This window comes from Festucalex cinctus, chromosome 2 (genome assembly GCF_051991245.1).
Source record: "Festucalex cinctus isolate MCC-2025b chromosome 2, RoL_Fcin_1.0, whole genome shotgun sequence".
NCBI classification, from domain to species: domain Eukaryota; kingdom Metazoa; phylum Chordata; class Actinopteri; order Syngnathiformes; family Syngnathidae; genus Festucalex; species Festucalex cinctus.
The window spans coordinates 2,797,868-2,824,253 of record NC_135412.1 but is presented as its reverse complement, the minus strand read 5'-3'; the positions used below and the strand labels follow the sequence as shown (position 1 = coordinate 2,824,253).

The following is a 26,386-nucleotide window of genomic DNA, read 5'->3' as shown; positions in this document are numbered from 1 at the left end:
ATGCAGCACTGTTTCTTTATTTAAAAACATGGAACCTACAAAAAGAAATATTAGTCTCTACTTTCATCATGAAAAAAAAAAAGTACATTTGTATCTGTTTCCATTTTGCAGCTATTAGCATTAGAATATAACAAAGTTTTATCAATATTCACATTCCTGGTGAAAACGCTGACAAACGGAGCTTGTTGACAAACAGAACAACATGGCCCTGGGCCCCTGGCTGATCTCGTATACTCTGCTGCCCCCTGCTGGCTGTGTTTTTAATAACTACCATTGCTTTAAGCCACCTCTTCATGTCAGACGCTGCATCAAAGCCTTATGTATGTTCTTGCATTAAAAAAAACAAAAAAAAACGTGTAAACACGTCTTCGGGAGTGAATGACAAAGTATTAAAAACGTTTTTACACGTTTTTGGCCTTGAATGAGTTAAAAGGTATCAGTAAAGAAAGGGTTGAAAGGGAGTGTGTCCATGTGCATACCTTGACCTTGCTGTTGTGTTTGGGTGGAACGGACACAATTTGCTGAGGCTTTGTGGCGGCAGGACAGTCGAGAGGGACGTTGACGTTATCTCTGACCTTCAGCAGGTTCACCACCATCTGAGGACTGATCTCCCTGATGACAAACGCAGACAGACGGAATTTTTTGTGTTTCTTGCTAAAATTCAAAGATCCTTGCGTCGTCATTACTATTTGTTCATACTGCAGACAGAGTGACGCGATCATGACGTAGATGTCGATTCTGTTGTGTTGACACTGTATGTTATGATGATTGAATGCATCACAATGTTGATACTTGATCCAGCCGTGTCAAGTCCTCGCGTCGAAGCTGAACTCGCGAAGAAGAAAGCTACACGTCACATCCTGTTTTAGACGCTAGCGAAAATAGATATCTATATTACTCGTGAATCTGTTGAACGCAACTACTGTGTTAAATGACGAATCAACTCCATAACCATTTGTGCAGTTCTAGCACCCTCTAGTGGCTCGTTTATTAGTGCAATTTAATTTTCATGAGGGATGTTTTGGCCTTCTATGTTTCAAATCTGTGCTACTTGTCAGATGAAGGGGAACCTAATTTGCTTGTGAAGCGATCAATGTGTGCTTGCATTAGCAAGTAAGTGCCTCAATATTGTTATTAGAGATTGTAGGTGGTTTAAATGCATTGCTGTTATGTACAAAAGCATAATATTGAGCTCTTTTTTTTTTTTTTTTTTACAATATTGTAATCTTATTTATCGCCCCCCCCCCCCCACACACACACACAATATCGTGATAATTATCGTATCATGACCTTCATATCGTGAACTTTCACCCTCACCTCCTGATGAAGACGTTGCTGATGCATCCTGTCAGGTTGCTGAGGCTCTGATCGGGCAGGCCCCCCAAGAAGGTGCGCCCCTCCAAGCCGGCCACCAGGCCACGCCCCCTGGTGTCCAGCCAGACGCCCTGCTTGGACTTCTCCAGCATGTCATTCATGTAAACACGCATCCTTGAGTAGGACGTTCGTAGAAGTTAGAGCACAAAGTGGAGGTTAAGGTGAACTTCTGTTTTTGGTATCAATCAATCAATACCCGTTGATGTTGTTGTAGATGGCCACGTAGTGACTGTTGTTGTCGTTGTACGTCTTCTGCGTCTTCACCTCGGCGCGGCCTGCTCTCACCACCACGTGACCGTCGTGCAGAAACACCTGACAAACGCCATCCTGCGCAAGCATGAAAGCGAAAATTCACGCGCGGCAGGTCGAGCGAGGCCGTGGAATGATGCGGCAAGCGGCAAGCGGCAAGCGGGCGTCACCTGGTCGTGATGGAAGAGCAGGAGTCCGTCTTTGCGCTCGGTCCGAAAGCTGAAGCTGGCGTAGAAGTTGCTGCCGAGCCCCGGGACGTTGCTCAACGCCAGGTCCAAGTAGCTCTGACCCGAGAAGTGAGCCTCGCGAGCCACCTGCCGAGAACGTGGGTGTCGTCGTCACTTCACCGCACAACAGGATCATTCTATGACTATTTTAATTCATTACCGATTTTCAAATGGGACCATATTTTTCGGATTATAAGTCGCAGTGTTTTTCATAGTTTGACTTCGTTCCTCAACCCTTGAGTGACTTTTATTTATTTCAGTTTTTTTCAATTCTTGATTTGACTCTCTTCCAAGAGTAAATATTACTCTAAAACTGACTCTATTTGGTCCCACTCTAAATGGGCTCAAAAGAACGGAATCCAGTCTTTCAAATGGTACCATGTTGGCTTTGAAAGATGAGTGAAAATGCTCAAAATCAGCCAGCACGCTAACGGAGGTCTTTTTGGATCATGCTCGGCAATGAAAGAGTTAAAGGGATACTCAATACCAAATCGTTTTTTTTGTTTTTCTGATAAAATGTATAAACGGGTGTATACGAATCTGGGAATCTTTGACCGTCTCACGATTCGATTCGATTACGATTTTTGGGTCTACGATTCGATTCAGAATCGATTTTCGATTCAAACGATTTTCGATTCAAAATGATTTGATTGACAAATGATTTCTGCTTCAATTTACAGATATGCACAACATTGTCATGATCGACTCCAGTCTGCTTTGCAAGACAAAATGACAAATAGAGACATTAAAGTGTCTTTTTTTTTTTTTTTAAACATTTATTAATTTTGTATTGTAAGTGCCTTTTTCCACAAAAACAACATGTGGGCTACAACTGCCTTTGCCCCTTCTTCTTCATTCCTAATTTAAATAAAACTGATTTTTGGAGATTAAATATCGACTTGATTCGATTAATAAATGAGAATCTCGATTCTTTTATGAATCGATTTTTTGGCACACCCCTACGATCTATGTGTCCTGGTCATTATTTGTGACATTTTGGTGCATGTTTGTTTAAAGCTTGAATTTAGGGCAAAAAAACAAAAAAAAAGTTTTGTGTGGCGCCATCTTCAGGTTAAACACTGTAATAAACACAATTTGGCTGTTTATCCTCTCATGGGAAGAAGATCGACGACCGATGTCACTTCTTGAATGATCTGACGTAGTCGATGTACCACCGTGGTGTATACAAGCCCGACGGTCCTCCAGGCAACGCCCCCATCAAATATTAATGAGGCGGGGAAGTCTGGTATAGGCCTGAGTTGCACTTGAAGTTCCTGCCCCCGCATTATTATGAAAGAAAGAAATGAGATGCGCTGTCGGTGTTTGGCGTTGCCTACCAGCAGGTCGCTGTCACAACCAAAACTGACGCCGGAGTTTTTCATCCTCTTCAGGTCGATGTGCGAGTTCTGGGCCTTGACGTTCCGGAAACATCCTTTCAGAGAGCCCTGCTGGGGAAACAAGGGCCGCAACCTGCACCACCGCGCAACAAAAACAACAAACGCCTTGACGCAAACGTCATACCAAAAAGCAACACTGCATTTTGTGTCAATATGTGATTGCTAATAAGCGTTTCGATTTGGGCCAGGAAGACGTGCGCGCGCGTGCGTTTTTTTTTTACCTGTCGGGCATGTTGGGTTCGGGGACTCCTCCCAGAAAGTACGTGCGTCCAAAAGCTGGGATGTTCTCAGGGAAAAGGTGCGTGAAGAGGTGATTGCGGTTGCTCCTCACCACCACTCGATACGGAGAAGATCGCAGGATGATGATCTCCAGCTAAACAAGTCCACAATCAATCAGCCAATCAGCTTCTACTTTACAATTCAATAGATTAAGTTGGCAAATAAATGAAAGTGAATAAATAAAACTCTTTGGGCATCCACAATATGATGTAGATCAGTGGTGTCAAACATAAGGCCCGCGGGCCAGATGATTTTGTAAAGTAAAAAAAAAAAAAAAAAAAAAAAAAAAAGTTGCAATGTCGGACTAATTAATCAGTCAGCCACAATCAATATATAAAATTTGAAACTTTACAAGCAGTCCTTGTACAGGGAAATCGTCCTGAATGTCATTATTTTACACACAACTTAAAGTTACGATTTATTTAATTATGAATTATTATTAGCATTATTAATATTTATTTTACTCATAGACAAACAAACGTGTTAAATACGATACAAATTCAATTACTGGTAACACAAATAGATATGATTGTTTTCTAGGTTTGGTCATGTGACATTCACAAGCTGAGCTGTGATTGGTTCCCTGAGCCCTTGTGATGTCATTTTCAGTCGACAAGTTGCAAAATTTGTTTTTAAAGGTACTAATTGTACGTGAAAAATAATGAAAATGTCAAACTTATTATAGGCAAAATATTAATGTTTGACTACCAAAAATGGCTAAATAAGTAAAGTATCCCTTTAACCCTATAAAGCCTAAACCATGAAATATTTTTTGAAAAGAGAGTATTTATTGATCCTTTTGAATAAAAAAAAAAAAAAATAATAAAAATAAAAAAAGACTTTTGATTGGTGTCATATTTGATACATCCGGTCACAATACTTAAAATCATACATTTATAACTGTTAAAAAAATATAGAATAATGAACAGACATAGCAAACATATTAGTATTTCCAAAAAACTGAAAGAACATTTCCCACTATTAATAATTATAGATGTCTCTCTTTTCTCAATCGGGGCCATCTTGCAAGGTCGCTGGGAAAGCCATCAACTGGGTGATACTGCCCTCTAATGGAATATCCGTCCAATGCATGTGTCATATCATATACGTTAGGGTTTTAATGGGAATTTTTTTTTTATTATACTCATGAAATAGAGGGCTCAAAATGTCTTGTATTTATTAGGGATGGGCGAGTACCGATACCAGGTATCGATATCGGGCCGATACCAGCCTTTTTTCAAGTACTCGAGCACTCGTGACGCAGACGAGTACAAGCGAGCGATGGCAGAGGGGGAAGACGTTAAGTGAGTCCTCCTTGCCTGTAAGTGGCGCTAGCTAGCTTGCAGCAGTTTTTCACCAAAACTTCACCGGTTTAGAAATACTTCAAAATTGTGAATCTTAAACTAAAAGAGCATTTTGTGTTTTATTTTGAGCGTTAAGACTATTGAAGAGCGACTGTGTTGGTTTTTTTTTGTCAAAATTAAAGGAAATATATTTGTTTAAAAATATCTTTTAGTGATTTGTTTTATTTGTCAAAATGTACTACTGGTATCGGCAATTGGTATCGGTATCGGTGAGTGCTGAGGGTCTGAGTATCGGTATCGGTCTGAAAAAAAGTGGTATCGAACATCCCTAATTATTATTATTATTATATAAGTAGGGATGGGCGAGTACCGATACCAGGTATCGATATCGGGCCGATACCAGCCTTTTTTCAAGTACTCGAGCACTCGTGACGCAGACGAGTACAAGCGAGCGATGGCAGAGGGGGAAGACGTTAAGTGAGTCCTCCTTGCCTGTAAGCGGCGCTAGCTAGCTTGCAGCAGTTTTTCACCAAAACTTCACCGGTTTAGAAATACTTCAAAATTGTGAATCTTAAACTAAAAGAGCATTTTTGTGTTTTATTTTGAGCGTTAAGACTATTGAAGAGTGACTGTGTTGTTGTTTTTTTGTCAAAATTAAAGGAAATATATTTGTTTAAAAATATCTTTTAGTGATTTGTTTTATTTGTCAAAATGTACTACTGGTATCGGCAGTTGGTATCGGTATCGGTGAGTACTGAGGGTCTGAGTATCGGTATCGGTCTGAAAAAAAGTGGTATCGAACATCCCTAATTATTATTATTATTATATAAGTAGGGATGGGCGAGTACCGATACCAGGTATCGATATCGGGCCGATACCAGCCTTTTTTCAAGTACTCGAGCACTCGTGACGCAGACGAGTACAAGCAAGCGATGGCAGAGGGGGAAGACGTTAAGTGAGTCCTCCTTGCCTGTAAGTGGCGCTAGCTAGCTTGCAGCAGTTTTTCACCAAAACTTCACCGGTTTAGAAATACTTCAAAATTGTGAATCTTAAACTAAAAGAGCATTTTTGTGTTTTATTTTGAGTGTTAAGACTATTGAAGAGTGACTGTGCTGTTTTTTTGTCAACATTAAAGGAAATATATTTGTTTAAAAATATCTTTTAGTGATTTGTTTTATTTGTCAAAATGTACTACTGGTATCGGCAATTGGTACCGGTATCGGTGAAGGCTGAGGGTCTGAGTATCGGTCTGAAAAAAAGTGGTATCGAACATCCCTAGTATTTATGATACGTTTGGCTTTATAGGGTTAAATATTTGAATAGTAACTGTAATCAGACTACTATTTTATGATATAGCAACACGTAAAATGACATTTATTCAATGTAAGCTCCGCCCCAGTCTGTGATGTTTTTATCAAAGTTCATATCAAAAGTGTAACGCACCACTTTGGGACTGGCGTCGCTGACCCTCAGGAGCGGTGAAGTGGCATCTTTGGGCTGGAACTCCTCCATCTCGCCGTCAAACTGGAAGAAGACCTTCAGGTGGCCTCGGATAACAGCCAGACACAAGAACTGGTCCTGGTTTGGACACACGAGACGCTCGGCATCTGGTCCGCGCATTTCATGAAAGGTCACCTGACGGACACGTACGGCGTTGCGAAGCAGCAGCAAAATCCCTTTGTGGGAGATGAGCTTGACTTCCTGCTCGAAGCGTTGCATGCGCGCCGACTCGTCGCTGAAGGAAATCTCGGCGAAGCCGGTGCCGTCGAAATACGCGCCGTCGTTCACCCAGGCCTGCGTCAGTGCGGGCTTGGACCTTTTTTTTTTTTAACGCCGTGATCGACAAACGCACGTCAACGGTCGGAAGATGTCGGGAAGGCGGCCGAGTGGATGCGTGCGGGCTCTCACCTGCCACACGGCTTCTCTTGCGTGGTGTTGAGCTGGAAGATTTGCTCAAAATTGTACAAGCTGAGCACTTCCTCGTTGAGCGTGTCCAACTCCATGCAGCCCTTGAAGTTGGGCAGGGCGAGCGGCGAAGGGGGCTAACAAACGGGGTGAAGAAAGCTCAGTTCCAATAATAACAATGGAAGATTTGAGATCATCATGGCAGCATACGGAAGTGACCTTGAAGACTTTGCAGTAATTTCAAAACAATATTGTAGCAACCCTTGTGTACGATTTGCAGGTTATGTGGTTTCCTATGGTCTCGACGGGCATTGAAAGCAACACAGACTTTTTTTTTTTTTGTCTCATAACCTACGCATGCTAGCGTGTTGTGTTTTTTCCGTGGTTGCGGCTGACGGTAACTTTTGCAAATTGGCATTAAAGAGTTGTTGTTAGCCCGCCGCTATATTGTTTCTCTTGGTTGCTGGTTGAAAAAAAAAAAAAAAAAAAAAAAATGTGGGGTGCAAAGCTCTACCAAGGGGGCACGTTTGACCTCGGGGAACATGCTTTTTTTATTTTGATGTTTTTTACTCTCCTACAATAAAATGCAATTGCACCTGCACTACATTAGGGGGCAGTGGAGCTCTCATTAATAGCAGAGTGTGCGCAGGAAGCATTCGTTCGGTGGTGTAGGGGTTTTGTTTGCACTGAGCATGCGCGCTTTGCACAGCAAAAAAAAAAAAAAAAAAAATCAGCACAAATTATTTTATTTGATATATTTTTGTTTTGAAGGTTAAAGTTTTTTTTTGTTTTTTTGTTTTTTTTTTGTTTTTTTTTATATTGTGCTCCTAAGTTAATGTTGGTGATCAGTTTGAATGCATTATTATTTATTGATTTTATGTAATTTTATTTTTCCGTATCATATGGTATCATAGAACATACTGTGTTGTCTTTTATTCTCAATGTTTTTTTTAACTCATTCACTCGCCGCCATTTTCACATTTCGCAATCCCGTTCGCTCCCGGCTGTTTTACTGGATTTGGACTGATTTTGCAAGGCCCACAGAATATTGTGTTCAATTGCTACAAAAGCATGGAACCTATCAAAAGAAAGATTAAAGTCTCTTCTTTCATCAGGAAAAAAAAAATGTTTCTATCTGTTTCCGTTTTGCAGCAATTAGCATGAGAAGAGAGCTAAGTTTCATCAGTTTTCACAAATCTATTTAAAATTACGGTAATTAAGTTTTTTTTTTCCCCCACATGGCCCCGGTTGATCTCCTTTGCTCTGCTGCCACCTGCTGGCCGTTTGTGTAATAACTACCATTTCTGCAAAGCCTTCTGTATGCTCTAGCATTAAAAAAAACCCAAAAACGTATAAATACGTCTTTGGGACACTTAAAACATTTAAAAAAACAACGTGTTTACACGTTATTGGGAGCAAATGAGTTAAGGTGGTGAGTGGGCCCACCTTAAAAGTGCCGGGATAGCCCCCGACATAGAAGACAGTGTCGTTGGTCAAAAGGTTGAGGAGCCCTTGATCTCCTTCCGCCTCCACATAGGCTTTGGTGACCCTCTGGTCACCTTCCGAGGCCTCGGAAGACATTGACATCTGACCATACTGCAAGATCCTTCGACACAAAAAAACACAGCGTTAGAAAAACCAACACCAAAGTCACACACACGTGCACGTGGAGCGCGTCCTACCTCTCGAGGACCACGCTGTTAAAGTTCCCGTCGGACTGGACATCCTCAGACATCAACAACTCTGCCGTTTCTCCTCCGATGTTGAAGTACCAGCGCAGCTTCCTCTCCTCGAGCGCCATTCCCAGGAAATCCTTTGAGGACTACAAAGACCAGAAAGTCAATCCACACACGCTACATACGGTGCTTGTATGTCAAGTTAGCGCGCCAAAACATCGCAAAAAAAAATCGGCCAAAGGACGGCTTGTATTTTGAAAAACTCAGAAGTTGGGTCACTCAGATCTCAAGGCACCGCTGTACATTTTTCAAATTGGCATCTTTTGTTGTGTTTTTATAAGTGTTGTTCCGATACCGATACTGGTATCAGCAGAGGCGCCGATACCGCTCGTGCACGACATTCACTGATATGTGACATGCTCACTACATGCCGATCTAAGATATCCTATTGGCCCTTGAATACTCTGAACCAATGGCAGGACAGCTTTTTCATGTTGAGGAAAAAAAACCTTAAGTATCGGTAAGGTATCGGTATCGGCCGATACTGCAAAGCTGGGTATCGGAATCGGTATCGGGGGCCAAAAAACGGTATCGGAACAACACTAGTTGAGCAATACTTTTTCTGACCTTTTCAAAATTTGCACTTTACAAATAACCCTTATAAAAAAAAACTAAAAACTAAACTAAAAAAGTTATTGAGACATTTTCTACACTAAGAAGATATTTTGTCTCTAATTAATGTGATAACTTAATTATTTTTCATGAACAGTTAAGAACTTTACAAACTAATTTCGCCTCTTGCCGTCGACTGAAGATGACATCATCACCTGTGCTCTGTAAACGGGTAACGACCAATCATGGCTCAGTTTGCTGAGCAAGAGCCTTGAATGGTCGTTACCTGTTTCCTCAGCACAGGTGATGATGTCATCTTCAGTTCACAGCAAGTGGACAAAAATAGAATGTAAAATATAGCCTGATCCCTAACCCTTTTTAAATGTATTAATTGTACATGAAAAATAATAATAATAAATAATAAATAAAGGTCAAATTAATTCTGGACAAAGTATGAACTTTTTTGCTTTTTGCTCCTAAAAATGGCTCCCCTTTAAACTAAGAATAACTAAATGCAAATATTGCATAAAAAAAAAATATATATATCAAACTCAGTCTAAAATGTCATTAAAACGACAGAATTTGAGAGACAAACGACAAAGCGAGCGTCGACGCTTACATCTTTGTTGCCGAGGTAGAAGACAAACTGCTTGGCGTCGTCGTCCTGCCGGCGGGAGCGCGTCGCCTCGGGCAACGTGATGTAGAACTTGAGGGAGGTGTAGGACGCCAGGTCTGCCAGGTTGGGCGGTGTGCGCACCTGAATGCCTGACGTGCCGTTGAACTTCACGGGAACGCTCACCTGGATGGACGGAGGAGGTGGAGGACGAAGAAGAAATTGACATTCCTGTTTCTGCAGCGCTCAATCTTCGTCTCTATATGTCAGGGGTGTCCAAACTTTGTCATTTGAGGGCCACATACAGAAAATCAGAAGGACGCAAGGGCCACATTATGTTATGAAGAGAAATTGGGTTTAGTAGTCCTAAAAATTGTACAAATAAATTATTTGTGCTTTTGCATATTTAGAAAAATGCTACACTATATAAACCAATTTATTTGAAATATGGCAGTAGGGTTATAATAGTTTTGGAATTTTTCATTTTAGTTTTTATTTAGTTTTTAAAAATTTAGTTAGTTTTAATTATTTTTCAGGGTGGTTCTGTTAGTTTTTTTAAAAATTAGTTTTAGTTCTTTAATAAATGCTTACTTTTCGTTTAGTTAGTTTCAGTATTAGTTTTAGTTTTTTTTTTAATGTGTATTACTTGTGCGGAATATTTAAAAAAACACCATGGGCAGGCATGATGTCATTATTCCGGTTTATATCAAAATAAATATACTAAAAATCACATTTAAAATCATCCCCAAAGGTTCATGCTTTCAATTAATTACTAAAGACTAAAACAAAGGACGTTTGCTATAATTATAGTTTTATTTTAGTTAGTTTTGTAAACATAAAATGCATTTTCAGTTAATTTTATTTTTTTTAAAAAGCATCTTCGTTTTTGTTTTATGAATTTTCGTTAGTTTTAGTTAACTAAAATAACCTTTAATAGCACCCGTGTAATGGTTTTTATTTTATTTGAACTTTTATTTTTATTTTATTTGAGTCAAATGCCATTTTTACCATATGTCGCGGGCCACTAAAAAATGGCCGCAAATGGCCCCCCGGGCCGTAATTTGGACACCCCTGCTTGCTTTCGGTGGTCTTGCTTTGCTTGATATTTGAAATGGTTTTATTTCTCCATCTGTCATTTCAGCAGTTAAAGCCTCCTTCTGTTCTTTCGTCACTTTTGGGTAGATTAAAAATTCTCCAAAAATGTGTCCATCAGAATTCTATTCAAAAGCTTTTGGCCCGATCGAATGAAGACTGATTGGTTGAAAACAAGGAAGTGAGACAAGAACGTCTTCTGTTCTTTTGCCTTTCCACTCAGTGTACTAGAACGCAAGTGTCATCGTACAATGTGTGCAAATGACATTTGCTGTGTCAAATATCATTTTATTTTGCACTGCAAGATGCTAACTAAAATGAAACAAATTGTAATTGAGAATCGTTTTGCATCAGAACCGAAACAAGGAAGCGTAATAATTCCAATTCAAACAATGGCCGACACGAACGATGACGTCATCCCGAAGTGGCGTTGTGGCGGCGTATGTACCTTGCTGGCTGCATTGCGCGCCTGCTGGATGAGTTGTCGGATGCGGCTGATGCTCTCCGAGATGTTCGGCATCTGCACCGAGCGATTGTGAAGCTGGTCCAGCTTGTTGAGGAGGAGCGGGATGGCGTCACCCAGCATGCTGACTGCGGCGCACGGCAGCCACATGGAAGGAAACAACACAGTCGAAGCCGTTCACATTTTGAGCAGATTTAATGTTCACAAAACGACAATACATAAATGTGAAAATAAATGCATGCTTATTAACCAATTTTAGGGAAACAAATCCTCAACTGCAAAAACGATTGAAGGACTCATGATAATGTAAATCAGGGGTGTCCAAACTTTTTCATTTGAGGGCCACATCCAGAAAATGGACGCAAGGGCCACATCATGTTATGAAGAAAACTTTGTTAGTCCTAAAAATTGTACAAATAATTTATTTGTGCTTTTGCATATTTAGAAAAATGCTACAGCATATAAACCAATTTATTTGTAATATGGCAGTAGGGTTATTATAGTTGGGGAATTTTTCATTTTAGTTAGTTTTTATTAGTTTTCAGGGTGGTTCTATTAGTTTTTATTAGTTTAGTTCTTTAAAAAAAAAAATGCTTACCGGTAATGACTGACAAAAATATTTTTGTTAGCAGCTCTTGTGGTTTACCACCAAGCGGCATGCCTGGTTTTAAATGTTAGGGATGTAACGATATCCAAACGTCACGATTCCATATTATCACGATATGAAGCTCACGATATGACAATTATCACGATATTGTGAGGATGTTGGCGATATTTAAAAAAGTCACAATACTGTAAAAAAAAAAAAAAAAAAAAAAAAAGCTCATACTAAAAAATAGCATAATAACATTGTGCTTTTGTACATAACATCAAGGTTATGTTATTATTATTATTATTATAGTGTTTTATTATTATTATTATTGTTGTGTTGTTAATGCATGCACACATTGAGTTCCTGCACATATTGACGTTCCCCTTCACCTGACCATTAGCGTAGATTTTAAACCTAGAAGGGCCAAAACATCCCTAATAAAAATTAAATTGCATTAAAAACTAGCCAGAAGAGGGTGCCAGAACTGCACAAATGGAAATCAACCTGACTTTTTTCACAAATATGTTGCTTTTAAATATCGTGAAAATGACGACGATGATATTGCGGCAGTTTTAATATCACGATATTGCGCTTATCGTTACATCCCTATTAAATGTGAACGCCATGTTAAGTTTATAATAGGGGTGTTAAAAAAAAATCGATTCGGCGATATATCGCGATACTACATCGCGCGATTCTCGAATCGATTCAATAAAAAAAAAACGTGTTTTTTTTTTTTTTTTTTTTTTTTTTTTTTTTTTTTTTTTAAAGAGCTCAGAATTGTTCATTCGGTAGTCTTACCGATTCAACGTCTTATCATCATTTGTTTTTGTGTGTGTGTGTGCGTGTGAATCGATTTTTAAACTTCCATTTTTAATGGAAAAATATTCAACAAAACGTCTGACTTCGGGTTAGGATTCACACCTTGAGCATGGAAGAATGTTATATGAACGGAACATTAAGCCTTAATATTTTATTTGAATGCTGTTCAAACATGAAACAGATTACAACCTCTATAAGACTGAAATTTCAGATAAATAAATAATACATTTTCATATAAATCTTACACTCTACAAGCTTACTGATTAGTATTTTCTAAATTTGAATGAAAAAAAATCGCAACAATCGACTTATAAATTCGTATCGGGATTAATCGGTATCGAATCGAATCGTGACCTGTGAATCGTGATACGAATCGAATAGTCAGGTACTAGGCAATTCACACCCCTAGTTTATAAGTAAATAAATGTTGATATTCTTCCTCTGTTTTCATTTTATCTTAGCAAGACACCGTGTCCAATCACTGGTGAGCTATTTTTGGATTAATTGAAGGCAATTAACTTCAAAGACGCTGCTGGTTTTTATTTTTTAGGTACAATGCCAGCTGCAAAGGCAAACGTGAACTGCCTATTGAAAGTTAACGAGCAATATCGATTCTGACGCCTGCGTATCGATACGTGTTTTGTAATGAGGCCCGCAACGATATATTGCCGTATCGATTTTTTGAGCACACCCCTACCTGTCTTGTTGGCCTCCGTCAGAGCCTCGCTGACGTCCTTGTTGGTGGTGTTGGCATCGCTGTAAGTCTGCTGCCATCGGTCTAGCTGCTCTCTGATTGGCCGCAGGACGTCGTTGACTTGCGAGGCCGACGCATTGGCCTGATGCACCGCTTGCTTGGCCGTGTCGATGTCGTGGCTGACGTCTGCAAGGGCATTCAGGAGTGAACACTCGCCGTATTCTCCGGACGACGTCTTTCGACGTGCTTTGAGTCCTGCGGTTCATTAACTCATTCACTCCCAGCCATTTTCACTGTTTCACTGTTTTCCACATGGCCCTGGTTGATCTCTTATACTCTGCTGCCACCTGCTGGCCGTTTTCGTAATTACTACCATTGCTTCACCCGTTCTCTGCAGTCCAGAGGCTGCATCAAAGCTTTCTGTATGCTCTAGTATTTGAAAACAAAAAAAACAACAAAAAAACGTATAACTACGTCTTTGGGACACTTGAAACATTTAAACTAGAACATATTTATACGTTTTTGGGACCAAATGAGTTAATGGAGTTTTCAGCCACACTCGGTTGTGCGCATTCAAGAAAATGGATTGGTATTCCATTTCTCAGAGAGGTCGGTCGACCTCAGTGCTTCTCAAATAGTGGGGCGGGCCCCCCCAGGGGGGCGGGGCTCCATCAAGGGGGGCGCGTTTGACTTCGGGGAACATGCTTTTTTATTTTTTTTATTTATTATTATTATTTTTTAACTGTCCTAGAATAAAGTGCAATTGCATCTCCACTACATTAGGGGGCAGTGGCGCTCTCATTATTGGCAGAGTGCGCGCAGGGGAGCATTCGCTCGGTGGTGTAGGGGTTTTGTTTGCACTGAGCATACGCGCTTTGCACACACCAAAAAATAAAAAATAAAATCAGCACAAATTATTTTATCTATTTTTGTTTTGCAGGTTCAAGTTTTTTTTTTAAATATTGTGCTCCTGAGTTAATGTTGGTAATCAGTTTGAATACATTATTATTTATTGATTTTATGTCATTTTATTTTTCCGTATCATATGGTTTGAGATGGTCAGTCAAAAAATGTTTATAGTTTAATTAAGGATTTCAATTTATTTTTGAATTTCAGATGCACTTGAAATCTTTTCTTTTACAGTTTGTTTTAAGTCCATATTTCTTTCTCTTTTTTATTCTCATTTACATTTACATGGAATTTACATGGAAAATGCGTCTCTACTGACAAAATTTTCTCCTTAAGAACTTTCTTCCAGAACCAATTAATTTCGTAAGTAGAGGTACCACTTTATATCTAAAGCAGTCCGATTTGAATATGCACTTTTTACACATTAGAAATTGTAAATAGCAGCAAACACAAAAGCAAATAGCCAGTTGCTCGTCAAGACTGGCCAACAGCTGAAGTTCAGATGTCAATAAACAACTGCACTTCAACAGCCGTTCCTTTTGTCCACTAACGAGTAACCTTCTGATCAATGGGAGGCACAGTTCAAATCTCCTGTCCCATCTGGTTCTCTCTTTCTCGGTTCACTTAACACCATCACTTTAGCGCCAGCTTGTTTCATCCCCCACTGTACCACAAACATTTTCCCAGGATGGATTGCTCCGTCCCAATCCAGATTTTTAAAGATGGATGGGTTGCATCACGAAGGGCATCAGTGAAATCATGCGAGTGACTTTCTGTGGACAAGCCAAAAAGTCGCAACACCACTCACTAAACGTTACCACAGTTTGTTGGTACACTGTAAAACCGTTCATCCCTGGTAGCTAGTTACGTTGCGTTTGTTGTGCGTGTGCTGAACATGCATACTGGAGGAGGAATTCAGGTTGTTCTGGACCATCTTGAAGTCCGCGGCCACTTGATTTTGTTTGGTTTTGGCATCGTTCAGTCTCTTCAGGGCATCTTCTAGCTGAGGTTTTAACTCTGTGGTGCGGAAACATTAGAAAAAAAAAAAAAACACACACACAAATGAGCACAAATGTTATGCGGTCAGATTTACATCCACCAAGTGACACAGGTAAAACGTTTACACATGCGAAGCTAACAGAGCAAACACATCACAGTAGTTCTGCGCAATTAATCGAAATTCAATTACGATTTCGATTACAACCCTCTACGATAACAAAATAGGCATAATCGTACAAAAACGCTTATTAATAGTAGAGCTGAAACGACATTTCTGCCTCGCATAGCCGCGGAGAAAGTCAAGCTAACGGCAGTATGCACGACAGTACACGGAGCTGTGAGAAACCAAATTTCAAAATAAACCTTACTTTACCAAGTATTATATGTATATCAATGCATTGCAGCACTTTTATTTTGAAGTTGTTACCGGAAGCGTGTCATTGGGGCTGAAGATGTGCGCCTCTATTCGGAGATTGTCAACAATTGCAATATAAATGCATCAAACTTTTGGGCCAGACGTCAGTAACACAACTTAGTACTGAAGTTACGTTCAAGCACCAGCGAAGAGGCTAATAAGACATAATTATGCTGACGTTGTATTGTACGGCGCCGGTTGCCAGCGTTTAGCCGTGACTGCTAGCTAACAGCGAGCTAACAGCAGTTTTAGACGTCATGCGCAAACATAAAACGGACTCTGAGTTGATTAATGATGAACGAATCGAGTCATTTGAACGGCTCTTCAATGTGAACGATGGGAACCGAGTCTTTATTGACAGACTTAGACTTAGACTTGACTTTATTGGTCCCTTTGGCGTTCAACGACAACGACAGCTAACAGTGTCATATTATTTTCGAGGCAAAATGTGTTTCTGTTGATTCTTGATGGATTCAAATGACAATGCTGATGACACAAAGCCACTAGGCCTCAGACATCCACCCATCCATTTTCTAGACCGCTAATTCCTCGCAGGGGATGCTGGAGCCTATCTAAGCTGGCTTTGGGCAGTAGGCGGAGTACACCCTGAACAGTTTGCCAACCAATCGCAGCGCACACAGAGACAAACAACCATCCCCACTCACAAGCACACCTAAGGACAATTCGGAGCGTCCAATTAACCTGCCATGCATGTCTTTGGAATGTGGGAGGAGACCGGAGTACCCGGAGAAGACCCACGCGGGCACGAGGAGAACATGCAAACTCCACCCAGGAAGGCCGGCGCCTGGACTCGAACCCGAGTCCTCAGTACTGGGAGGCGGACGTGCTAACCACTCATTCACCGTGCCGCCCCGGCCTCAGACATCAAGTCAGCAATTTGAGCAAACAACAATTTGATGGCTAATACATTTACTGTATTTTCACGACTATAAGGCGCACCTAAAAGCCTTCAATTTTTTCAAAAGCTGACCATGCGCTTTATAATCCAGTGCGCCTTATATATGGATCAATATTGAGCCGCAACAGGTCTCGCTGTCAATACGCTATCGGTGACCCTGCACGATCGGTGACGTGCATGCGTAGAAGATCCCGCCATCTTGGATCGCTAGCTAATACTAATACTTTACCTCAGAGAAAATAATAAAACAGCTGTTTATTCATTTTGGGAGTGAATGGAGTTGTCATAAAGCTGCTTTGTAATCTATTCATAAAGTTTGACTGACCTATCTGACTGTTTTGTTGACATTCCCTTTAGCGCAGCACCTTCTAATGGATGCATAACGTAACCCCAGCCTCTACTGTAGAGCCTAATATATGAAAAAAGTTTTAAAATGTGTCATTCATTGAAGGTGCGCCTTATAGTGCGGAAAATACGGAACATAGTTTGCCATGGAGCAAAGGGAGAAAAAAAAATCATTGAATTCAACAGTAAGTAGGAACGTGTCAGGCTTCTATTATGTGCTCCACACTAATTGGCCAATCTGGCTTCGTGAAAGGCGGATAAATGCACACCAGTGAGGAGGAGCCGTCATCAAGGAAGCACTGTTACCATTGTTGAGTTTGTCATTGAGGTTCTCCACTTCCTCCTTCAGCGCCACACTGCGGTTCCGCAGAGAATCAGCCGTGTGGCCAAGATTCTGGTCCCCGACGTTCTACCAAGAACACAAAGTTTCAAAACCCACGAGGAGTCAACACGAGTCAACATCTGACCGTCACCTCCAGCGTCTTGCTAGCGGCTTCGTCTGCCTCATTTGCTGCCTTCTCAGCCGCTTTGATGCCGTTGATGATGTTGTTGTAGGCCTTGGTAACGTCCACCAAACCTTCGCTCTTTGTTTCCTCCACAAACCTAACGAGACGACAACGTGAAGGGCCACTCGTTTTTTTTTCCCCACGCCGTCGTCGTTCAGGATCATTTACTTGGACAGATTTGCGGCCAAAGCGTGGAGCATCTCGGCGTGGCGCTCGGCTTCCTCCACCAGGGGCATCTTTGAGTCGGCCCATGTCAAGTCCTGCACCTTCTTGGATAGCGGTGTCCTGGCGCCGTCAAGCTGCGCTGCAAAACGTTCATAATCCTGGGGGACAACGCAATACATGACGCGCGTTTGTGTGCGACAAAAATAATGACATAAAAAAACAATGGCAAACACAGCTAAGTAACACACAAGTGTTACTTGTTGTCGCCTCGGATGGCGCATGTCGTCTGTTGCCAGCGATGGTCGGATTCAGTAGCCAAATCAACAACAGAAAGTGGGCGGTCGCACTTTCTGCAAAGATGTCTATTTATGGTAATCGTTCCCTATGCTCATTAAACTCAACTCAAAATTCTTTTTTTTTCACTTTCAATTGCTCACAACCACAACCGATCATTACAATACGCTCATACAAATCCTCTCTCTCTCTCTGAGGCACGTTCATTGGCCCACTGAGACATGTTCCCTAATTTCATTGGTACTGTATCTGACGCGACTTGAAGCATCAGTAAAAAGTCTGAAATAAGCCGCGACACGTTAACTCTTTGACTGCCAAAAACATTTTGACGCCATACATTCTGGATTCATTACTAATCAACTGAAATATTGCAAGCCTTTTATTGTTTTAATATTGCTGATTATGGCATTTTCAGCCAAATATCGTATCTCAAAATATTAGAATATTTCCTCAGACCAAGTAAAAAAAAAAAGCCATAATCAGCAATATTAAAACAATAAAAGTCTTGCAATATTTCAGTTGATTTGTAATGAATCCAGAATGTATGGCATGTTTTCTTATTTAATTGCATTCCAGAAAATAATGGACTTTACCACAATATTCTAATTTTCTGAGACAGTCCTGTACTTGTTGTGCTGTGGAATTGATGCATGACATTTCTGGGCGTGTGTTTGCACCTCTTTGGAGTCGTGCAGCATGGACAGCATGTCGTTGACTCGAGCCACGTGGTCCTCCGCCATGCGCAGCCGCTCGTCCGCCTCCTTGCGTTTGGACGTCAGCTCGTCCGCTTTTCTCTGAGGCGGCAGACGGCCACGTGACGTTCATGGCTCCTCCCCTTCGACGATCGCTCAAACTCACCTTGCCGTCCTCCAACGCCTTCCGGTTGTTGTTATTGACCTCGGAAGCTTGCGCCGTCTTGTTGATGGCCTCGTTCAGCGCGTCCCGCAGCGCCATCAAGTCGGCGTGGAAGCGAGACAGCCGCTCTTTGGCGGCTTCGCCCGCATTCACGTTGTCCTTTAGACGACGCGCCAAGTCCTTGTCTACACGCTCCAACACTGTCCGCAAACACATCACTTCCTGTCCGCCGCGTTGTGGAGTGAGCCTACTTACGTTTTTCTGCCTCCATCTGCTCATGGTCGGCCATTTTCTTCTGCCCCGCGCAGCTTCTGCTCCTCATCTTGTCCAACATGGCCTCCACCTCAAACATCTTCTTTTCTAGCTCGTCTTTGTCCTGATTTACTTCGGTGATGTTGAGCGACCAATTGGCCATCTGCACGATTTCTGCAAGGGTTGACATGTGCAATGTATCAGACGGGTACAGGTGATAGTACAGCAGTGCTTCCCAATTATTTTCTGTCAGCTTCCACTAAAATGGACAATTAAATAATGTATCAAATATCAATCAATACATTCATGAACACTGATTTTTATTTTTATTTTTTACACATTCTAATAATTCCTACCATTTAAATCCATGTTCACCATGTGGATGAAGTCCAGCAGGTTTTGCACCCTCTGGTGCGTGTCGGAGGTGCCGTTTGCCAGCTCGCCGAGTTGCTCGGCCATTGCAGCAGTCTGAGGACGCCACCATAAGGTCAGCACGCACTTAAACGAGTGTCTGAATGGGAATGTTTTTACGTTCCAAAAAAAAACGAGGGTAACAGCATGTAAGCAACCGTGAGGTGAACTAAGAGGAGGAAGTTGACACGTTGAACAAGAATGTTGGCTACGACTCTTCTCGATGACAACAAAATGGCTGAACTGTAGGGCTGAACGATTTCAGGAAAATAGATTGAATGATCCCCAAACACAAATACATGGATGATATTTCAATATTTAAGATATTAAATAATATACTTTTGAGCTTATAAATGCCTTGTCCTGGCTGAGTTAGCTGATTCATTAAGTTTATTGTTGAGAAAGGTGTACCAAAGCGGACTGCTTTATGGAAACGTGCATTAAATAAGCATCACCTTGTCCTGCAGCGCGTCCATATCGGCGCTGATGTTCACAATCTCGCCATCCAATACGGCGGCACGATGGCGGCTGTCTTCCAACAGGCTGTCGTGCTTCTGGATGGCATGCTGCGGTGGCCGCGAGATGACAACATATGAGGACAAAGTTAAAAAAAAAAAAAAATGAAAAATTCCACCTTGAGCTGTACATTTTCTAGTTTCATATTATCCAATAGCCGCATTTATTTGGCACATGTGATTAATGGAGTGGGAATGAAAAATGCCACAAAAAAAAAAAAAAAAAAAGTCTCAAATGCAATGCGAATACTCATGTCATGTGATCACTGTCATGTTTGCCATTATTTGAGTGGACAATGTAATGTAATGTATTTATACAAATTGTGCTGTATTGATAAATTAATTATGCTAAAAATGACCTGTGCGCGAAAATAAAATGAACAAAATAGGGCCGATTTTATTCAAGTCACAAATCCCTATTCAATGTTACATTTTGATATTATAAGTGATTTGAATTTTTTTGTAACATGCCCACACCATGTACCACTGTACCTTATAAGTAAAAAATTATCATTGAAAATAATAATTCTGACAGATGAAATGTGCATGTAGCGCTTCTTCCAGGCTTATTACAACCATGTGACATACAAGGTGGTATTTTTGCCATAAAGTCAGAAAATAAGATGAAAACGCCACAGAGAAATCAATGTAGGCTATTCAAGTAAGGCATGCTTAGATGGTAGCCACCCGTGGCTTCACTTCTCTCTATGGCGAGTAAGCGGTACTGTGACTAGGGATGTCACAATAAGGGCAGTATCGTGATATCGTGATATTAAAACTGCCACAATATCGTCGTTGTGTTCACAATATTTAAAAAAGGAACACATCTGTTAAAGTCAGGTTGATTTCCATTTGTGCAGTTCTAGCACCCTCTAGTGGCTATTTTATTAGTACAATTAAATTTTCATGAGGGATGTTTTGGCCTTCTATGTTTAAAATATATGCTAATTGACAGATGAAGGGGAACCTAATTTGCTTGTGAAGTGATCAATGTGTGCTTGCATTAGCAAGTAAGTGCCTCAATATTGTTATTAGAGATTGTAGGTGGTTTAAATGCATTGCTGTTATATACAAAAGCACAATATTGTGTTTTTTTTCTTTTTTAGTATGAGCTCTTTTTTTTTTAATAATATTGTGATCTTTTTTAAATATCGCCAACGCCCCACAATATCGTGATAATTATCTTATCGTGACCTTCATATCGTGATAATATCGCATCGCGATGTTTGGGTATCGTTACATCCCTAATTGTGACATGTTTTAAGTCCATGGATGTTGCTCTCCGTGGTCCAAGGAATGCTCAGGGACGTTGTGTGAATACTGAGACACATGAAACATTCGAGTGAACATTGCTTGTGTGTCGCTATCCCACGGCACCAAAGCCTCTTTAAATTCCCCACGAAGCTGGTGTAAGTGTATTTTTATTATGCTGTTTTTTGTAACGTAAAGCAAGCGCTCCCGAACTCGTGCGTGCGCGTGTAACTCACGGCGACATCATTCACAGACACGTTGAGGTTGTGCAGCTGCGTCCAGGCCACGGTGCTGGTGTTGAGGTTGTGCAGCTGTGCGACAAGCGGGTCAAAGTCGATCTTGTGCAGGTCATCCAGCAGGATCACGACACAACTGTCACATGCTGCCGTTGGAACACACATTCACATCATATCACATCACGTCACCTCACATCACATGCATAATGGATAGATGGATAGATTATTATTTTGTGAGAGAGTTTCAGTCGTGTGGGAGTATTTCAGTCGTGGTGTGAGAAGCGTTTCAGCAGTTTGTGTGCATTTTGAGAATGTTTCAGTCCTCCCATGAGAGCATTTCAGTAGTGTGTGAACACAATTTTCAGCTAGTTTCAGTAGTAGGTGTAAGTGAATATTTTTTTTGTGTGTAAGAGCATTTTAGTAGTGCATATGAAGTAGTTTCAGTGGTGCGTGTGTGTAGAGGTGGGCAGCATTTCAGTAATGAATATGAATGAATTTCGCTACTGTCTGAGAGCATTTATTAGTGTGTGAACAAATCATTTTCAATTGTTGCATGAGAGCATTTCAGTGGTATGTGTAAGAGAATATCGTTTCAGTAATCCAAATGTGTGTAAGATTATTTCAGTAGTGCACGTGAGAGCATTTCAGTAGTATGTGTGGAGATTTAAGATTCTGCAGTACTTTATGTGAGAGCACTTCAGTCATATATGAGAATGATTTAGTACTTCACATGAGAGCATTTCAGTACTATGCTAAGCTAGTAATTTCAGTGATATGTGACAGCATTTCAGTAGTATGTGTGGAGATTTAAGATTCTGCAGTACTTTTGTGTGAGAGCATTTCAGTCATGTGTGAGAATGATTTAGTACTTTACATGAGAGCATTTCAGCACTATGCTAAGCTAGTAATTTCAGTAGTATGGGACAGCATTTCAGTAGTATGTGTGGAGATTTAAGAGTCTGCAGTACTTTTGTGTGAGAGCATTTCAGTCATGTGTGAGAATGATTTAGTACTTTACATGAGAGCATTTCAGCACTATGCTAAGCTAGTATTTTCAGTAGTGCACGTGAGAGCATTTCAGTAGTATGTGTGGAGATTTAAGAGTCTGCAGTACTTTTGTGTGAGAGCATTTCAGTCATGTGTGAGAATGATTTCGTACTTCACATGAGAGCATTTCAGTACTATGCTAAGCTAGTAATTTCAGTGGTATGTGACAGCATTTCAGTAGTATGTGTGGAGATTTAAGATTCGGCAGTACTTTAGTGTGAGAGCATTTCAGTCATGTGTGAGAATGATTTAGTACTTCACATGAGAGCATTTCAGTATTATGCTAAACCAGTATTTTCAGTAGTATGTGACAGCATTTCAGTAGTGTGTGCGTGAGCAAACAATGTTTCATTTTTGCGCGTGAGAGCATTTCAGCAGTCTGACTGAGAGCGTTTCAGCGGTGTGCGTTAAACCGAATTCTGAATGATGTACTTGACAACCGCATTGTCACCTTCGCAGCGCAGGTCGTGACCGTGTACAACGGGAACGTTATGTTGATGCGAACAGATTTCACACTGCCTTCCCGTCATACCGTCCCGACAGTGGCACTCTCCGGTCCGCGGGTCGCACTGACCGCCCCTGCAGTCGCACTCTGACACCACAAACGAGTCACAAGCATCAGTACCTTCAAGTGGATGTCAAGTCACACGTCTCATTTTGTGTCGGCGCTCGCTCACGCTTGCATCCGTCAGCTCCGTAGTCCCAGAATCCGGGAGCACACTGGCGACAGGTGGGTCCGTTGACTCCGGGCTGGCACTTGCACTGACCGCTCCGGGGATCGCAAGGCTGCTGCACCAGCGCTGCCGAGGCGCCACAGTCGCACGGGCGACACCCGGCGCATGACTCGAAGCCGAAGGAGCCGTCCTGAGGGGCAGGAAGAACGAGATTGTTTATTTGGTGTCGTCGACAAAACCCAACATGCAAATTGAAACACTGGATTTTGAAAAACAAAAGAGATCCAGTTAGATCCCTCTCATATGAAATGTTCACTTTTGGGGGGATTTTGGTCATAAATATGCCTTAAGCTCCCTCTTGTTTTCGGAGCATTTGCGGTCCATTTCTTCGCGTATCGAATTGATTTCCTTTTTCATCTCTCCTCGGAATGTGGCTAGATCTTCTGAGTTCCTTTATTTCTTCTTTAATGGCGAAAAGCCCTGCCTTAAGTTCCTCCGTGAAGTTAGCCATTTCCATTCGCTTGCTAACGTTCTCTTCGACGACGTCTTCCTCTTGCTCGGGTTCCATTTCGTATTTTTCCTCCTCTTAATTCTTGTTCATTTTTAGCCTTTTGGTTGTCGAGTTTCGTGTTTCAAGCAATTTTTCATAACCGACTCGGGGGAGCTACCCAACGCACGTCTGATCACTCCGCCATCTTGAAACCCTCCCCCATGTTTCCCTTTTCTATGGCCATTTGTATCAAATTACCGTATTTTCCGCACTATAAGGCGCACCGCATTATAAGGCGCACCTTCAATGAATGACATATATTAAAACTTTTTCCATAGATGAGGCGCTACAGTAGAGGCTGGGGTTACGTTATGCGTCCATTAGATGGTGCTGCGCAAAAGGGAATGTCAACAAAAAAAGTCAGATAGGTCAGTCAAACTTTATGAATAGATTACAAACCAGCTTTCTGACAACTCCATTCACTCCCAAAACGAATAAACAGCTGCTTTATTATTTTCTATGTGGTAAAGTATTAGTATTAGCTAGCGATCCAAGATGGCGGGATCTTCTGCGCATGCGCGTCACCGATCGTGCAGGGTCACCGATAGCGTCTTGACAGCGAGACCTGTTGCGGCTCAATATTGATCCATATATATAAGGCGCACTGGATTATAAGGCGCATGGTCAACTTTTGAAAAAATTGAAGGCTTTTAGGTGCGCCTCATAGTGTGGAAAATACGGTAGGTCAAATAGCACTCTCAAATGGGCTGTTTTAGCTAGCAGGTCGGTTTTACATGTCACTAGCTCAGCTCCACCCTCGCAATTTTCAACCCCTCCCACCTCACCAGAAATTTCCAACCCACGAACCAACAGCAGCAGCAGCACGAGGATAGCATGGCAGCAAAAAAAAAAACATAGGAATTCCTCTGAACCAGATTACACAGAGGACAACAAAAACATTTTGAACATTTTTCTTCTGCCACAGAAAGTCTTGTGTTCGACTTTATTTATGCATTAAATACGCCCAAGCAACTCCCAAAACGTGTTAGTTCCCGCGAGTGGGGTGGCCAATTTCGCGGTCCCGTATCTCCGGCCCGGAGGGTCGTGGAGGGCCGGCACGGACGCCGTTGGAAAGCCGAGGTCGACCCGGTTTCGGGGATGTATTCATTTTCCCTTTAGGACTTACGGTTCGACCGGTTCGGGGGTGTCAATCCCAGTAGTTGTCCCCGGAAAATGTGCATCGTGAGGAGGGTTAGCAGCCATGACAGTTTGTGGCAAACATTTTATTGACGACTGCATCAGGAATTTGGGACAATACAAACGTGGATTAGCAGAACATCTTTCACTTATCCCGGGATCGATACCAACTAATGAAACTAATGAGCTAATATTCCTTCAGGTGCAGACGTGAAGACTGTTTGTAAACAGGAGCACACGGAAAAAGATGAGACTTGGCCACGCCCAACTCATTTTGTAGTCAAAAACACACGGAAGTCTGGCGCGCCTTGGCCACGCCCACTAAAAAATCCGCTCATTTGATGCTAGGCTAACAGTAGACCTTCCTCGTGGAGACTGCAACTCTACAACAAGGTACAATTTCGTGAACATTTCTTTTGATACAGTATGAGGCCGTCCAGAGGATGGTTGGTGTCATTGCTGCAAAGCTCATTTCAGGAGATCTTTAAATTTGACTTCAGTAAATTTTTGAGAGGAACCAAATGTCTAAGACCTATTTTTTATTTTTTTTTGGTGTGTTGTCAACAAACCTGACAGTGGCGGCAGTGAGGTCCACTCACTCCGGGTTTGCAGCGGCACTGCCCGGTGTGCGGGTCACATGACTCGGTACCACATGGCGAACAACTGCATTCTGTGCAATAACAAAAACATGTCTAAGTGGCTTGCTGATAAAGAACCCCCACCCACTTTCCCAATCACTCATACGTACTGGTGCAGTTTTTGGCAGAGATGGCATCGCCATGGTAACCAGGAGCACACTGGTTGCACCGAGGCCCGGACGTGTTGTGCATGCAGCTCAGGCACTCGCCCGTCAGTGGGTGGCAGTCGGTGAACAGCATGTTGGGGTCCGTATTGCCGTTGCAATTGCACGGCTGGCATGTGCTGCCCAGCACCATTGGGTTGCCGTAGTAGCCGGGGGCGCACCTGCCAAGAGGCCGCTGTTAACTCATTTGCTCCCAATAACGTGTAAATACTTTTTTTTTTTTATGTTTTAAGTGTCCCAAAGACGTATTTATACGTTTTTTTTTGTTTTTGTTTTTTTATGCTAGAGCATACAGAAGGCTTGAATGCAGCCTCTCAACTGCAAAGAACGGTTGCAGAAATGGTAGTTATTACACAAACGGCCAGCAGGTGGCAGCAGAGCAAAGGAGATCAACCAGGGCCATCTAGAAAAAAAGCTCAATTACTTACAATTTTAAATAGATTTGTGAAAACTGATGAAACTTAGCTCTCTTCTAATGCTAATTGCTGCAAAACGGAAACAGATAGAAACATACTTTTTTTTAATCTTTCTTTTGATATGTTCTATGCTTTTATAGCAATTGAACACAATTTTCTGTGGGCCTTGCAAATTCAGTCAAAATTCAGTAAAACAGTCGGGAGCGAAAGGGACTGCTTCTGTGAAAATGGCGGCGAGTGAATGAGTTAATGACAGAGTTCTGCATGGGCATGCTAAGCTAAATGAAGCTAGCTAGTCATCAGTCAGCTCACTTTTTTGAGTTGCGGCTACATTTAATGACTAATCTGAGATAATGATAAACACAATGATAGTCAAAACTCATCAGAGA

General features: G+C 41.6%; 1 protein-coding gene across 5 annotated transcripts in view; it reads right to left on the bottom strand.

Annotated features, from left to right (window-relative positions):
• Positions 1 to 26,386, bottom strand: part of lama5 (laminin, alpha 5) — an 88,785-nt gene that overhangs the window by 6,010 nt on the left and 56,389 nt on the right. For 3 of the 5 annotated variants that reach the window (XR_013282232.1, XM_077512146.1, XM_077512147.1), the window contains exons 45-72: positions 25,528 to 25,742; positions 25,349 to 25,449; positions 23,096 to 23,282; positions 22,870 to 23,010; positions 21,372 to 21,517; positions 19,825 to 19,935; positions 19,315 to 19,426; positions 18,962 to 19,132; positions 18,710 to 18,906; positions 18,529 to 18,645; positions 17,561 to 17,715; positions 17,360 to 17,489; positions 17,193 to 17,295; positions 15,112 to 15,225; positions 13,303 to 13,485; positions 11,177 to 11,319; positions 9,643 to 9,822; positions 8,418 to 8,557; positions 8,182 to 8,341; positions 6,739 to 6,872; positions 6,481 to 6,646; positions 6,274 to 6,408; positions 3,469 to 3,620; positions 3,188 to 3,320; positions 1,794 to 1,937; positions 1,571 to 1,701; positions 1,318 to 1,488; positions 480 to 612 (exon numbers count right to left, since the gene is read on the bottom strand). Coding sequence is in view for 4 of the 5 variants with exons in the window: in XM_077512146.1 (XP_077368272.1) it covers positions 480 to 612; positions 1,318 to 1,488; positions 1,571 to 1,701; positions 1,794 to 1,937; positions 3,188 to 3,320; positions 3,469 to 3,620; positions 6,274 to 6,408; positions 6,481 to 6,646; positions 6,739 to 6,872; positions 8,182 to 8,341; positions 8,418 to 8,557; positions 9,643 to 9,822; positions 11,177 to 11,319; positions 13,303 to 13,485; positions 15,112 to 15,225; positions 17,193 to 17,295; positions 17,360 to 17,489; positions 17,561 to 17,715; positions 18,529 to 18,645; positions 18,710 to 18,906; positions 18,962 to 19,132; positions 19,315 to 19,426; positions 19,825 to 19,935; positions 21,372 to 21,517; positions 22,870 to 23,010; positions 23,096 to 23,282; positions 25,349 to 25,449; positions 25,528 to 25,742 (4,105 nt within the window). In the remaining variant the exon portion in view is untranslated. Of the gene's footprint in view, positions 1 to 479; positions 613 to 1,317; positions 1,489 to 1,570; positions 1,702 to 1,793; positions 1,938 to 3,187; positions 3,321 to 3,468; positions 3,621 to 6,273; positions 6,409 to 6,480; positions 6,647 to 6,738; positions 6,873 to 8,181; positions 8,342 to 8,417; positions 8,558 to 9,642; positions 9,823 to 11,176; positions 11,320 to 13,302; positions 13,486 to 15,111; positions 15,226 to 17,192; positions 17,296 to 17,359; positions 17,490 to 17,560; positions 17,716 to 18,528; positions 18,646 to 18,709; positions 18,907 to 18,961; positions 19,133 to 19,314; positions 19,427 to 19,824; positions 19,936 to 21,371; positions 21,518 to 22,869; positions 23,011 to 23,095; positions 23,283 to 25,348; positions 25,450 to 25,527; positions 25,743 to 26,386 lie in introns of those variants that run through there. The other 2 variants (XM_077512149.1, XM_077512150.1) reach the window with 2 other exon arrangements.